Below are 15,697 nucleotides of genomic sequence, written 5' to 3'. Positions count from 1 at the left end.
TAGGTAAAAGAGCAATTTTTGTTATGTATACTTTAGGGGGTTTTTATGTGTAGAGAAAATTCTTTAAAAGAGAGAAGAGGAAGAAGAGTATGTAGCGAAAAAGAGAAAAGCTAAATAAAAGGAGGACATACAGCAAAGGTGGCTGAGCCTCAGACACTTACGACTTGCTTCTGTTTGAGGGGCTTGACACAGAAAGTCCCGTCTGAATGCTGGAATGAAAATGTGACAGTTAGGAGGAGGCAGGGAGGCCGGTAAACAGTCAGCGTCCTAACGTCCACTTCTCTAACGACATACACTCTGGGACACCCACAGCTGGAATGACAGTCTCTCAAGATAAGGAAAGGAGCCCTGGTGGAGCGCTGGTTAAGCGCTTGGCTGTTAACTGAAAGGTGAGTGGTTCTAACTCCCTAGCTGTGTCTTCTCGCCACTGAGATGATATGTTACTGTGAGGCTTACAGCCTTGGGAGCCCGAGGAAGGATGTCCACTCTGTCCTCTAAGGTCGCAGTGACGAGAAGGATCTGACTGTCAGTAAACAAGTAAGGAGGGAGGCCTGGAGGGTGCAAACCGGGCTTGGCTGGACCAGAACGGCTGATACTTTGAATTTACCAGTAGAAAAACCTGGGAATCTACTTTGGAAAATTCAGCCTCTGAAACCTGCAACCACAGTTCTGCTCTGACACACGTGGTCGCTGAGTTAAAACGGACTCGCCAGCAACCAGTCAGTGGAGCCCGGAAGGGTCTGACAGGTAGTGAGTCCAACCCCACCATTTCCGGAAGACAAAGGTGAGTCGAAGGTCAGCTTGAGGCATGGCTGGAATCAGACACAGGTCAGTCCTCATTCCAGGGTCCTCCAGCATCTCACAGCTGACCCACCTGGCCAAGCCCCACAGCCAGTGGGCATGAAAGAATGCATCGATGGAGTCAAGTGTGTCACTCACCTTCTCAAAAGTGCCCAGCAATACGTGACAGTGGCCAAAATACTCTAAAAAAAATGAAAGGCACATAGGTAAGGAGAATGAACCCCCCGACACATGGCTGCCCAGTCACCACTCGAGTTCTCCTGTCTGGTGAACCAGAAGGGGCATGGGCCATCACCCAACATTCAGCCTCAAAAACCTGGGACCCTGGATGAGGAGGTTATAGGAACTGCAGGCACGCCATGCTGTTCAGGGCCAAGCTGCGGCCGGGATCGTGAACCACAAAGGGCACTGGGGCTCCCGGAGACATCAATCACCCTACCGTCGCCTTCATCCACTACGGCATGCACCACCAATGGGTACACCTCCCGGTCCAGATCGAAGCCAAGCTGCAGGGAAGGAAGGAGGAGAAAACAGGGATGTAGGACATTCAGTGCAACAGTGGCTGTCATGGAGGGAGGCCCCGCTGAGAGGCTGAGCCCCATCTCTGCTCTCATTCACCACCCCTAAACCTCGAGTCCCTGTGACACCTATAAAGTCTAGTCAGCACCTCTGGGAAGCCCTCCACGGGTAAGGAACAAACTGCAGGTTCTCTTCTCTGAGCACAGAGATCTTAAAATTCATACTTGGAGAGACAAACTGAGGCTAGCTGTACTGCTGGTGTGAAATATGCAGCCATTCAGAGGCCTGAGGAGAGGGACAGGCTCCCAGGTGAGCAGCCCCCTTGTCTGGCAGGACCTTGCGGGCTGAGGAGCAGCTGCCTTGAGATTTCGTCCTACAGACCCCGAGGGAGGGAAACGGTTCACGTGAGGGTTCGAGCCCGCACCGAGGGGTCGTCCCAGGAGGAAGGACTGGTAATTTGCTTCTGAAGAGCAGCCACTGAAATCCCTCCTGAGGCACCTGTAAAAAGCTGCGTGACAGATTTACAGCGTGGACACCAAAGCGCTCCTGGGGCTTAGTTCTTTGGTTGGAGGCTCAGTGTGATGGTTTCACGAGACACTGCAGCTAAATAGTCTGGAAACATGTTTAGCTTGTGCTCTAATTCACAGTGTAGGACTTGGGTCTTAAAAGGTTCCCAAGAGCCATCCACGGAACAAGTGTCTCCATTTGTCTGGAGCAGTAAGGGAGGAAGGGGAACCTGGTTTAGGAAGAGGAAATGTGGTGCTGCCAAATAACTGTCTCCTGTGCCATGAAACTAAAGGAACTGGATGTGATGGGCTGCTATTATGGTACATTTTGATAAAAAATTCTGTAGACGAATCTTGGTCAAAAGGGGGAAAATGCAGAACAGAATTTCTAATCTTACCAAAAGTCAGACTTTCTGGAGCTATGGAAGCTCTATGAACCCTTAAAACTATTGTCCTGAGACAATCTTTAAACCTTAAGCCATAAATATCCCAAGATCTTCTTAAAACTCAACAACAGTTTAGCTTGATTAGTAAATGTGTCAAAAAGGAACAAACAGGTATGTCTTAGAGAAGGTACAGCTAGAGTGTTCTTCAGAGTGGAGGATGGTGAAGATGCACCTCATATACTTTGGGCATGTTGTTAGGAGGGGTTATTCCTCAGGAAGGGATTCATGGCTGGGAAGGGAGAGGGACAGTGAAAGAGAGGGGGACCTTCAATGAGATGGACGGACACATCAATAGGCTCAAGTGTGTCAGACAACAAGGACAGCACAGGATCACCCCGGGTTCAGGTCTGCTGTCCACAGGGCTGCTATGGATAGTACCTCATAAGAAGGGTAAGTGTGTGCCTTGAACAGCACACTCTTAAGAAATATCTGTACGGGATCAAATGAAAACAGCAGTTTGAAAGATGAACAGGAACCTTAGAGGTCATGAATTTCTATTAATAGGAGGAACCACCCAGAAAAGGAGGGTGAAGATGGATGTACAGTTCGAAGGACTGAATCAAGGCCCTGGGGTGGTGTGTAACCTGCTATAAATTCTCTTAATAACAACTCCTTGTTAAAATAACGAGATACTCTGTGAGCTCAGCTCTGTTCACACACACACACGGGCTGCCGTGAGTCGAAGTGGACTCAGGAGGAACTGGAGAGACAGCTCACCTCCTCTTCTGCCCATTCCGAGGGGTCCACGGTGTGGGAGGGCAGGCAGAACTGCTGGCACACCCCTCGCTTGTAATGCACCGTCTCTGACTGGAGGCTGTTGTCTTTTGGGATGTAGCTATCGATTGAAGCAAGAAGCAAAGCAGGATAAGTATTCAGGCCAGTAGGGCTGACAGTTCCCTCAGTCTCTCTCTGGTCAACATGCCTTGGCATAGAAAAGGTGCCCTTGAAAATCTCTTTCCTCTGTTCTCAGTTGGTAATGCTATTAAACGTCTCCATTCAACCCATACGGCCCCAGAAAGGTTGCTTCATGTATTAGGAAAAGCACCCTAATAACCATAGCTCTATAAAGAACCATGGCACCATTTGAGGGGATGAGAGGGGCAAGTGAGCTTTCACAGAACACCTGAGTTCAGGAACCAGCTCTTCCCTGGTGGGAAAAGAATACCTTCCTCTTCAGGTGAGAGTGCAGGGCAGTGACCCTAAGATGTGTGGGGAGGAAGCTGCTCACCTGGCCTCTTGTCCTCACCTGGCAATGCCGTTCTGGAACTCCTCGGTGGCCTGGTAGTAGATGGTGATGGCCACCCGTGCATCTGTGTCGAAGGTGAACTCTACATTGTAGGAGACTTTGGCTTTGCTGGCCTCTTCACCTGGGCTCTTCACCTCTTCCGCGCATCTAGGGAGCCGTAAAAGACTCAAGTGTTTTAAAAATGAACGTTTCACTTTGGTTCTGGCAAAAATATACAGAGCAGCATCCACTCCTATTCCACGGTTTCCAGACAATAACAATCTGTGACACTGGTGACATTCTTCATATCTGTTAATAGTATCATTATTTCTCTTCTTGTTTCACTTCCATTAGCTTAAACCCCCTGCCGCACAACATTCCATCTATATTTTAGAACAGTTGACCCTTTAATATTTTATAGCACACACACACACACACACACACACACACACACACACACATTAAAACTCAGTACCCAATCTTTTTAATCTCTGAGCTACATTGTTACTCAGTTTAAAAGTAATTCTGGAGGAAGTTTCAGCTAAAGATTTGAAGAGCAACTCAAGGACTCCGGAGCTGTCTGGGGTGACCCATCCAGCCTCAGTAGGTTCAGTTAGTTTAGATTCTTTAAGAATTTGAAGGTCCACGCCACACCTTTCTCCCTTCTCTACCAGAATCCTTCAGTGCCTATTTACTGATGATCAGAATATTCAACAGCTGTCGGGCACCATCTAGCTCTTCTGGTCACTTGGAGGGGTGGGGGCCACAGGGGTTCCTAGAGATCATTAGTTGTGTCCGATTCCTTCTCTGATTTTTTTTGTTTTTCATTTTTCTTTTATTTCAGATTACTAGAAGACTCAGCATTTTGAGTAAAGTATACAAACATGGTGACATTTATCATCACCTTACATTCTTTTACCTAGGAGTTATTTCTACAATTAACATCCCTGAGCAATAGCCAGATCTTTTTCATGTCTTTGTTTTAGTTTTTATTTTAGTTAAAGTTATTAATCACATAGTTCAAATAGTTTCCACAAAGCTTTTTACAAAACCCCAGCAGGACCCACTCCTCCCCTCCCCTCCTCTCTCATTTTGTAAGAAATCACTTTCACCTCTTCAGGCTGATCAGTTTTTGCCACAGACCCACATGTTTCTAAATAACATGTTCAGATTACTATTTACTTTTGCAGCTTTAGCTATTTTATTGGTTTCTCACCATGGGAAGGAAGATCTCTACCTCTCCTCCCACTCTGCCACCCTGAGTGAAGATACACCATCACTCTGCTAGGTCAGGAGCTCCTGCACTGCTGTGACCGTAGAAATAACCTTCGCAGCCTAGACATGTCATTATCGCTCACCACTGGTCCTCACCTGCACACATTTTCTCTCAGAGCCTACACTGGTTTTGCTCTTTATGTTGCAGTTTTGTGTTCATGATTCATACTCCCACCGTCTACCGGCTTAAAATGTTTAGTCGCCCCAGGTGTTGTATTTGTGCCGTCTTCTGGAGTCCTTACTTTTAGAGTCCCCTGATGGCTCTGGGCTCCTCGACCCTGTCCAGCCCACAGCGCTCCCCAGTCTGGCCCTCGGCTCCCCCCTATTTGGCCCTTGGCGTCCTCTACCTGGCACACAGTGTCCTCTGGACTCTCCCAAGCATCCTGGCCTTTCACACAGCCTCATTTTTTCCTGCATTTTACATCTTCCTGCTTGTTGAGCTACTTGTTCATTTTGGTGGAGTGCACAGGAAGCTGTGTCCAGCTTCTTGAAAGAGGGTGTGCTGAGGGCATAAACTTTTGAGAGTTTTGGTTTTTTCCAAACACTTTAAATTTGCACCCAATCTTTTCTCAGAGAAATTGGAGTGAACGTTATCTCTAGTCACTGCCCACCTAACATGACTATGGGGAAGCGGGTTGGAAGGGTGAATGGTGGTCGTGCCACCATCTTTACTACCCTCTCTTCCTGGAAAGTTTACGTGAGCAGAGGCCTGAGACTGCAGAGGCAGCTGCTGAAACGTCCCTCCATCCTTCAGCTCCCAGCACGGCGTGGCGCTGCGGACGCTCTCTTCTGAAAGCTAACGCAACCTCTTCTCTCTCCTCCACTGTACTGGGCACATTCAGATCCTTTCCATTTAGAAACACGTGTTCTCTGCTTCTGGGAAATGTTCTTAAATTATGCACATGAGTGGTGATTTTCTTCCTTTCAGATCCCCTCTTGTCTCTTTCTAGAAGCATTCATTAACGGGGACTGAAGCTTGTAAACCGGTCCATAACCGCACCTCCCCTCTTCTGGTTCCCACCTCTCTGCCAATCAGCTCCACGCCCTAGGATCTTGATATTTCATCAATCTACTGGCCTTGTCATTTCTGCCTCTGCTTCAAATTTACAGGCACTTCATTTGGTTTCTTAAAGTTTGTGTCTTTGTGTCCATGAAATAGCAGGGAGCACCCTCTCTTCGTCCCTGAGTTGTACATGAAGGGCTTCTTTCAACACAGGTTTGATTTCTGCTCAGCTGCTTCCATCCATCCCTGTCTTTCCTATTATAGCCGTTCCTCACATGGGTAGGGATTTTGGATGTCTGCTCATTTTTAAGAGATCTGGGAACTCTGAGCTTCCCTGAGGGTCCACCTGGCTGCGCTGCTTGTTGCCGGACTTCAATACCAGTCTTCTGGTCTCTCCATTTGGGTAGGCAGATTCTCCAGAGATTTTCTCTCTTTCCTGGTGAAGACCTGCTGGTAGGCATGAGGGGAGCGTGTGGGGAGGTGAGCTCCTGCAGGGCCTGCTTTGCCACAGACAGAATGTCTTTGGTTCTGACCCACTAGCTTCTCTGCAGGAGCAATATGTGGCAGGCAGTGGGACACAGCTGCAGCAGGCTTGGCTTTGGCTTTAGGGGTGAGGAGGGGGGTAAAAACTGTACACATTAGAGTGGTGATGGCTGCTCAGCCCTGCAAACACACTGCGGGTCAATGAACAGCTGATTTTAAAAGGACAAACTGTATGGCATGTGACTTGCCTCCTAATAAAAAGCTACACTAAACATTTATTTTTTTTTCTCAGTACAAGGCTCCTAATGCTAGTAAGGCTGACCGGCACACAGGTGAGAGGCACGCTGGCGCTGCGCCGTCCCCTGCCTGCGCAGGTGGAGAGCTTACCTGACCAGCCTCAGAGTGTCCTTTCGGATGTTGACCAGGCTCCTCAGCGTCTTCACGGGTTCTTGAGGAGGTGGGGCGGCATAGGGGAACTGCCAGAAACAGCGGGAGAGGCACGCAGTTAGCCTGCTGATGGAGACCCCACAATGCTTTACAGAACCCAGGTGAGGTGGGGCGGCACCGCTGACCCCGACTCCAACCCAGATTGACTGAACTTGCTCAAGTTCACAGTTATCAGGACTGGAGGTTCAAGTTAGCCTCAAAATCACCAGATTTACCTGTTCTTCCATTAAGTGTCATGTATCTGGGTCACTCTTTAGAACCAGAATGATAATCAGATATTCCTACTAAAACATAAAAAGCTCCAACATCAGAGGGCACAAGGTGGTGAGGCTATCACAACAGGCTTTCCCCCTGACCTGAGATGCCACAAGCCTTCTCTTCTCCCCTGGAGCTCCAAGGGGCCTCAGGAACTTAGCAGGTAGGGGCGCAAAGAAAGGAGAGGGTTCCCGTGCGGAGGGGAGGCTCAGACCTTGAGACCCTGGAGGACCACACTGTGCGGGAAGCACTGAGCTGGAGAAGCCGCTCTGCGGGGGCAGGACATGGACACTCACCACCATCTCCCCGAAACCACTTCATTTTCTCAGAGCTTTGGATAGAGAGTTCTGTTTTCCAGTCAAGTGAGACTCACAGCAACCATATGAACAACAGATCTAAATCCTGTCCTATCCTGTGTCATCCTCATCACACACTCAAGCCACTGCTGCTGTCACTGTGTCAATTCATCTCAATGAGGGGTTTCCTCCCTTTCGCTGACCCTCACTCTCAACCTTTCCAAGCATGATGTCCCTCTCCAAGGAACAGCCTCTTCTAGTAACATGTTCAAAATAGCATTCTGGCTGTACTTTCTCTAAAATATGTATTTTTTTAGGAGTCCATGGGATAGCCAGTATTCTTCTGCAACACCACAACTCAAGAGCATTTATTCTTCAGTCATCCTTAGTCACTGTCCAGCTCTGAGATGCATAGCAAGTAACTAAAAAGACCATGGCCTGAACCAAGCATGCCTTAGTCTTCAGAATGACATCACCACTCCTCAGTAATTTGGAGAGGTGCATGACAGAGGACTTGTCCAATGCAATATGGCTCCTGATCTATCAGCTGGCTGTGTTGATTGTGAATACAAGTCAAGATGAAATGTAGTTGACAATGTCCATCTTTTCTCCATCTGTCATAATGTTGCTTATCGATCTACTAGTGAGGATTTTTTTCCTCTTGATGTTGAGTGTAGATGATAATGATGAGATCATAAACAAAAAGGCAACAGTACAAGAATTCACCAGAACCATGTTCAGAAAAGTAAAGCTGACTGAAAATGTTCCCACTGTAGTCACAAAGCTATTTGGGAAATACAGCATTTTTACATAGAAGTCACATGCGTATATTATAAATTTAAAGCAATACAAAACAAACTTCAAACTCGGTGTCATGAAGTTAGTTCCAATTCACTTGGTTTCTGAGGGGAGACTGCTCATTGAGAGGCTGGTGGATTCAAATCACTGGTAACTTGTTCTGGTGTCCCAGGACAATTTGCGACAGAATATGCCATCAGAGCCCCCTCGGTGTATCAGATTTGCCATATTGTTGTTGTGTGCTGTTGCGTCAAAACCAACTCCTAACTGACCCTCCAGTGGATTTGCAGAAGCAGTAAATTCCATGGGAGGAGACTGCCCCTCCTAATCATGCGTCTTGCAGACTCAAACAGTGCACCGCTGCGCTGGCAGTCCAACTGCTTACTCACTAGGCCACCAGACTTCCTTAAGATTTGCCTCACAATGACAGAACTTGTGGCACTGTGAACTCCAGAAGCAGCTGCTTCCAGAATGCTACTGCTGGAAAACAGGCCCTCCATTTATAATCTAATCGTGTCCTCACTGGCCTGTGTGGAAAGAGGTTATTTTTATCAGAGAGCCGTAACTTAGCTTCTGGAACATCCGACTTCTGTACTCAACATGACTGCTGGTAGTTCACATGTACAAACGTGACCCTTGAGAAAACACACTTTTACCTAAATTACAATCAGATGATAGTCTTCTCGTAAATACTATTCTGTATATTACATTCAAATACATTAATTGTTTGGTCTTCCTTGCCTGTTGTCCAGCTGTCATCTGCACATCAGACGACCAAGAATGTCCTCATGGCCTCAGTTGGGCTTACTGTAGTCCTCAAAGTGAAACCTGCTTTTTGACAAGTGAAAGCAATCTTTTACAGCAGATTTCTCAGCACAATCTCTCAAGTAATTTCTTATTTTATTTTATTATTTTGTGTGTGTGTACCGTCAAATCAGATCTGAGTGGTACAGGAAGAGATTGCCCCTCCTTCTCCAGCAAAGCATCTGGTGGATTCGAACCACGTACCTCTGGGATTGCAGTGCGGCTTCTTGCCACTAGAGCTCCCACAAGTCATTTCTTGACTGCTGCTTCTATGGGTGCAGAGTGGATCCAAATAAAATTAAATTCTTGACAACTTTAATCTTTCTCTTTATCATGATGCTGCTTATTTAGCCAGCTGAGGGCATTTTATGTTAAGATATACACCATAACCTTTGATATTCATTCATCAGCTAGGGCTTTGAGTCCTCTGCTGTCGGTAGACAAGAGTCTATCTATCACTTGGACAATGCAGGCAGGGTGTTCGTGAGGCTTCCTCCAATTCTAATGCCATACTCTTTGCAGAGTCCAGCTTCTCAGATAACCTGCTCAGAACAGACTAAGTATCGTAAAAGGATGTTGTTGCTGTTGTTAGGTGTTATCAAGTCTAGGATCAATCACAGAGACCCTGCCAGCCTCATCATCTCTGACATGTCAATTCGTCTAAGGGTTCTGCTCTCGTGGGCTGATCATCATCCTCCACTCTTCCAAGCATGATGTCTCTTACCAAGGAAAAGCCTCTTCTATCAACCTGTCCAAAGTATATGAGATGAAGCTTCACCATCCGTGTCTCCCAGGAACATTCTGGCTGCACATTCCCAAGACATATCTGCTCGTTCTTCTGGCAGTCCATGAGATATTCAATACCCTTCTCCAACACCACAACTCAAAAGGCACTGACTCTTCTGTCATCCTAATTCATTGTCCGCTCTCAAATTCACAGCAAGTGATTGAAATGACCATGGTCTGAATCAAGTGCACCTTATTCTTTAAACAGACATTGTTGCTTCTCAGTAATTTGGAGAGATCCATGTATGACAGAGAACTTGCCCAATGCAATACAGCTCTTGAGCTCATGCCTGTAAGTTATATAGGCTGTGGATCCAACTAAGATGGAATAATTGACAATTTCAATCTTTTCTCCATCTATCATGATGCTGCTTATTGGTTGAGTTGGTGAATGTTTTCTGGATCTTGAGATGCAACCCATAATGAAGGCTGTAGTCTTTGATCTTCTGGAGCACGCATTCCAAGTCCTCTTCAGAGCAGGCAGCGTTGTGTCATGTACATAACCCAGACTGTTGAAGATTCTTCCTCTCATCCTGATGCCACATACAACCCTGATATGTACCTTTGTTCACTGAAAGCCATGCCGTATCTCTCTGTTCTATTTCACTGTCTTTTGGTCTATGTACAGGTTTTGCATGAGCACAATTAATGTCTTGGGATTTCCATTCTTTGTAATGTTTGTAACATTCTGTTAGGGTTCACATAGTAAAATGCAAACAAACACCTTTGCAGGATTCTCTGCTTTCAGTAAAGCTTCATTTGGGAGCAGCCCAGGAAACCTTGTGGGGCAGTTCCTTCTGCCCTACATACAGCTGCTATGAACTGAAACGGACTTCACAGCAATGGGTGATCTCTCCACCTCCAATCCTACCTACAGCTATACCAATACCTGTTTATATCTATACAAAATACTTAACCAAATCTATACCTATTGCTATCAAACTCTATATATTACTTGATAGAAGTTCTTCTCCCCACTTGGCAAAACTTGGAAAACATTTTTCACAGTCTGTACATAGCAGAGATAACAATAATCATTCTCTATTATTTCATGTTTTAAGTTGCATTATTTTTTTCCTTTCTAACAGAAATGCTGTGATAAAGCCCTGGGCCTACCTTGTTTGATTTATTCCTAGAAGTGGAGTCACCAGAGCAGAGGGGAAATAAACTGTTAAGATTTTCAAATACACTTTGTTCTCCAGAAAGAAGATTCCAATTTTGTTCTCCTGCCAGCACTGTGCCAGGTGGCTTTTATATAGGAAACGGAAATTCTAGTGCACACCCAGTCTCTGGCCTGCTTTGCTGTCTCCCTTTTCCTTAAGCTGTCATACTAAAGGAATTTAAAGCAATTTTTAAAATATGCTTAAGCAAAAAGTAATTAGGCAGGAAAACCTTACACAAGTACTAGCTTAAAGCCAAAATAAATGACTTTGGGATTAACATTTTTTGGGGAGAGTAGTGAAGTTATTAATTTTCATTTCCACAGGCCCAGGGGTAGACAGTGCTTGGTGGAGCTCCCAGATTAAAACAGGCTTGGAAGCAAGAGTGGCATCCACTTACAAAATGGCTTGCCTCCGGCAACTCTAGGAATTTAGAGAAACAATGAAAGTCATACAAGTGTTCAGGTTTTCTGGTTCACAGGGTCATTATGAGTCGTCAACAACGCGACAGCACTTAACAACTTAACAACAACAAAATATCCATAACTCCTACCCAAGTTGTTTTTATTGTTTTGGTGCGTTTTTTAAAAAAATGTTTCCCTTGCTCTCCCTTCTACCATTTCCCTCAAACACACACAAAAAAACACACAAAACACCAAACCCAACAACAACAACAAAATCAACAAAAATCCAACCGAACAAAACCTCTGTAGCCCGAGTCCAGTATTCCACCAGATGATAACCACAGCAGTGGTAAGATTCCTAATGGTATAGCAGTTAAGCTGCCAAACGAAAGGTCAATGTTTTGAACCCAATACAGCTCCATGGGAGAAAGAGAAGTTTTTGTTTCAAAAAGACTTATAGGTCCAGAAACCCTTTGCAGCAGTTTTGCACCATCCTATCAGGTAACAATTAATTAGAATCAGGTCCAAGACAGCCGTTTATGGCAACAAAGAGCAAGTTCTTCTGCTCCCATGAAGAGCGGAATACACAGAACCAAGTGCTTTTGTACGAATTCTCTTTTATAGCACAATAAAAACTCTACACGTTAGGCCTTCCAAATATAAAAGGAAACAACTGAAAATCTGTGTACGGAAAGCTCATCTTGTCTGCGGTTCCCACTGACCGGTTTCTTTCATGGTGGCACACTGGATTTAACTAATAGGCATCTTCATGCTGTACTCAGTTCTAGGAATGAGGAAAGATTTAAAATGGAAAAGACAGCATTTTGTCCTTTCAGAAACCTGAAGTATAAGGTAGATGATCCAGTTATACAAACCTTGTCAAAATGGACAGAGAAATGGCATGAAAGAGGAAAAAAAACCCATGTCTGGCCTGAGATAATCTGGAAGGCTTCCCGGAGGAGGTGGCATCTGACCTTGCAACTTGAAAGATAAATCCTCATTAACTCATTGCCCTCCAGTCATAAAAGACTCATAGCTGACCCTCCAGTAGTTTTCCTGAGGCTGTACACTGCATGGGGGGAGACCGCCTGTCTTTCCCACCCAGAACTAGTGGTTGATTTGAATTGCCTGCCTTTGAGTTAGAGGCACAACTCCCTATCCACTAGGTCAGCAATACACAGAATTCATAAATTCAGAGCTTACCAGGAAAACACTGGGCAAAAAGAAGAAAGTATTTCTCTACCCAGAGAGTTGGTTTCTCCTCTATACACCAGTTTCGTTTACTGTTACTCTTCAAGCAATAGTTTAAACTATTTGCTTCTTACTAATTGGTGGCTTAATGGTAAAGAATTGTGTTGCCAATGCAAAGGTATGCAGTTCAAATCCACCAGCTTCTCCACAGGAGAAAGCTGGTTAATTTCGTCCCATGCAATTTACTGTCTCTAAAAACCAGCTGGAAGGTCAGCTATGGGTCAGTTTTGACTTGATGGTACACAACAGCAATGAACTGGCTAAATTCTAAGCCTACCCGAAAAGAGACAAAGATCCTCAGTGAGATGGACTCATACGCTGACCATCCAAATGGGCTTCACCGTGGAGGGCTGGGGAGGATGGGGCGGGGCGGGGCAAGGTTTTGGCCATAACATAGCTGTGAAATGCGGTCAGTTCTACAGTACCTAATAGCAACACTGAGGAAGGAACCATCCCAGGAGAAGGGCATCATGCTTTGTAAACAGGTTCAGCAAAAAAGAAGACTCTCACCGTGAAGTACTGACACAGCTGAGAGCAACAACAGGTTCAGGGCGAGGCGGCCCGGGGCCAGGCAGCGTGTCACTCGACTGCCAGCTGTCAGGACTGACAAGATGACACTCAGAGAAGCAACACAACTGAGGAGCGGTGACAGGATGCCAGTCCTGGCATGTCATGTTGACTGCTCAAGCCACGTTCACAGCGGTAGTTGTGCTGGCTCCTGCAAGGCAGGTCTACAGGTGGGCCGACGCTGAAGGGCCCAGGACTCTGAGCAGCATGTCAGGAGGCTGGGTGGCCTATGACTGCCACAACAGGGGCAAGGTGGAAGGCGGGAAGCTCTCTGTACCACCCTATGCTGACAGCAGTCTGCACGACAGCCTAGGGCCACGCTCCTCCTACCCTAACAAGAGCACCAACGGCCTCCTCACCTAAGAATGAACAGCTGTCTTCCAGGACTATCCACGGCCAGCAAACTCCAGCACTACCTGCACCAGCAGGAGGTACTGTGGACACTTAGGGAAGGATGAGGGCAGGAGGCCCCACCCGCAGCAGCAGCTGTGGATGTGCTGGTCACTGCCGGCCTTTGACCCAGCACGAGCGTATGTGTTAAGGACATAGGTTTCCGATAAAAACCAAACCAAATCATTGCTATTGAGTCAGACCCGATACAAAGCTGACCTCCAGTGGGATTCTGAGGCTGGGAAGAAATTGGCCGAATTTTGAAGAGCTGCTGGAGGATCTGGACCACCAGGCCTCCTCTGATTTAGAAGAACACACCACTGACCCATTCACTCACCCCCTCACTGAAGACCTTCCATGGCACTAGACCTGGGAGAGCATGGAGCCACGCCAGTACTCTCAGTGCTTCTGCAAAGGGGCCCAGAACCGTGGTGAGCTTCTACTGGGGGATGGGACCAGCACCCTCCAGACCTAACCTTCTGGCATCTGCATTGAAACAAATCCACATCTCAGAATAATCAATAATTCAAGGCCAAAAAGAAGAGCACTGGCTGAATAAGCACTTTTCCTGCAGGTCCAGGGGTCTGCCAATCAAGGCTCTGTACCGCCACAGAACAAGCTCCTTCTTGGGTTCAGCAGTTTCCTTCCACATGTCTTACATCAGCAAAGTTCCACCTGCTGACCAAATGTGGAACTGCCAGTGTAGACCCTGAACTGAATGGAAGTGTAAGCTCGCACATATACACAAACATGCAGTCTGAATGAGGTGATCTCGGTCTCTATCTACTTATTTATATATTAAAAAAAGACCAATCTCCATAATAGTCTATGTGTTTCCTATTGCCAAAGGGGCCCTTTAGGGTAGTGAGAGAAGATCTTCACCCTGAAACCCACAGCGTCCCTTTTCAGCAGGAAGTAGCTAAGAGAATACGCCATCCCCTTTTCCTTATGAATCAGGGTGAAGTCTCTCTCAGGGAGGAGTGATAGGGAATGGCAAAGGACACACTGACAAAGGAGATTAATCAGAACTGGCTTTGACAACCACTGTGGCAACTGGACAATTAAAACAGACATTCGGGGGGGGGGGAAGAAGAACGAACTGGGGAGGAGGTTAGAGAAAACAGTGCAACAATGAATGAATGAAACCCAAAATCTCTGTAAATGTTCATTAAAACTAATAAAATTTAATAATAATAATAAAAATAAAAAACAAAACAGACCAAATGGGTGACATTATGACAGATGGAGAAAAGATTCATGTTGTTAACAATTTGATTTTACTTGGATCCACAATTAACACTTACGGTAGCAGCAGTCATGAAATCAGAAAACACAGCGAGATCTGCTGTTAAGGACTTCTTCAGAGCGCCAAAGAGCAAGGATGTAAATTTAAAGAGTAAAGTGTGCCAGATCCAACCCAAGGTATTTTCAATTGCTTTGGATGTATCTAAAAGTTGGATACTGACCAAGGAAGATTAAGAATCAATGCCTTTAACAGGAACTAGGCAAGGATGCCTACTATTACCTTTCCTATTCAATATTTTAGTGGAAGTCTTAGTGATAGCAATAAGAGAAGGTATTAAGAGGTATCCAAATTGAAAAGAGGAGGTAAAATTATCTCTCTATGTACATGATATGATAGTTTACGTAGAAAACCCTAAAGACTCAGCAAGAAAACTATTGGACATAGTTGACTAATCCAGCAAAGTAGCAGGATACAAGATCAACATACAAAAATCAATTGGATTTCTCTCTAGTGACAAAGAGAATATAGAACTGGAGCTAAGAAAAACAATACCCTTCACAATAGCTAATCACAAGATTAAATACTTGGAAGGGTTAAACCGGGAGGCTCCTTGGAGGCAAGGATTCTGAGGCTTCGTCTGACATACTTTGGACATGTTGTGAGGAGAAACTGGTCCTTGGAGAGGGACATCATGCTTGGGAGGGAGGAGGGACAGCGCAGGAGGGGAAGAGCCTCCATGAGGTGGATTGATTCAGTGACTGGGGTAAACTGGATGGGAGTGTCAGAAACAGTGCGACTGGCACAGGACAGAGCAGAGTTTAGGGCTGTTGTACACAGGGTTGCTATGAGTCACAAGCAACTCAACGGCACATAACAACAACAAATCTAACCAGAAGTATAAAGTATCTATTCAAAGAAAATTACAAAACATTATTATATGACTGGGTAGTAGAAGAAATAAAAAATGAAATTAAAAAGTTTCTTGAAACTAATGACAATGAAAACACCACTTGCCAAAACCTCTGGGAAGCAGCC

At 45.7% G+C, this 15,697-nt stretch overlaps 1 protein-coding gene across 1 annotated transcript in view; it reads right to left on the bottom strand.

The window, feature by feature from the left end:
- Positions 1–15,697, bottom strand: part of RNF157 (ring finger protein 157) — a 105,366-nt gene that overhangs the window by 19,506 nt on the left and 70,163 nt on the right. Inside the window, exons 3-8 of the mRNA XM_006886186.1 lie at positions 6,646–6,734; positions 3,519–3,665; positions 2,990–3,107; positions 1,241–1,307; positions 940–983; positions 162–209 (exon numbers count right to left, since the gene is read on the bottom strand). Of these exons, the coding sequence (XP_006886248.1) occupies positions 162–209; positions 940–983; positions 1,241–1,307; positions 2,990–3,107; positions 3,519–3,665; positions 6,646–6,734 (513 nt within the window). The remainder of the gene's footprint in view (positions 1–161; positions 210–939; positions 984–1,240; positions 1,308–2,989; positions 3,108–3,518; positions 3,666–6,645; positions 6,735–15,697) is intronic.

Source organism: Elephantulus edwardii, unplaced genomic scaffold (genome assembly GCF_000299155.1).
Source record: "Elephantulus edwardii isolate Elephantulus edwardi_28Jun2011 unplaced genomic scaffold, EleEdw1.0 scaffold00048, whole genome shotgun sequence".
In the NCBI taxonomy this organism is placed as follows: Eukaryota; Metazoa; Chordata; class Mammalia; order Macroscelidea; family Macroscelididae; genus Elephantulus; species Elephantulus edwardii.
Note: the sequence above shows the minus strand (reverse complement) of the source record. Positions and strands in the feature narration are given on the sequence as shown.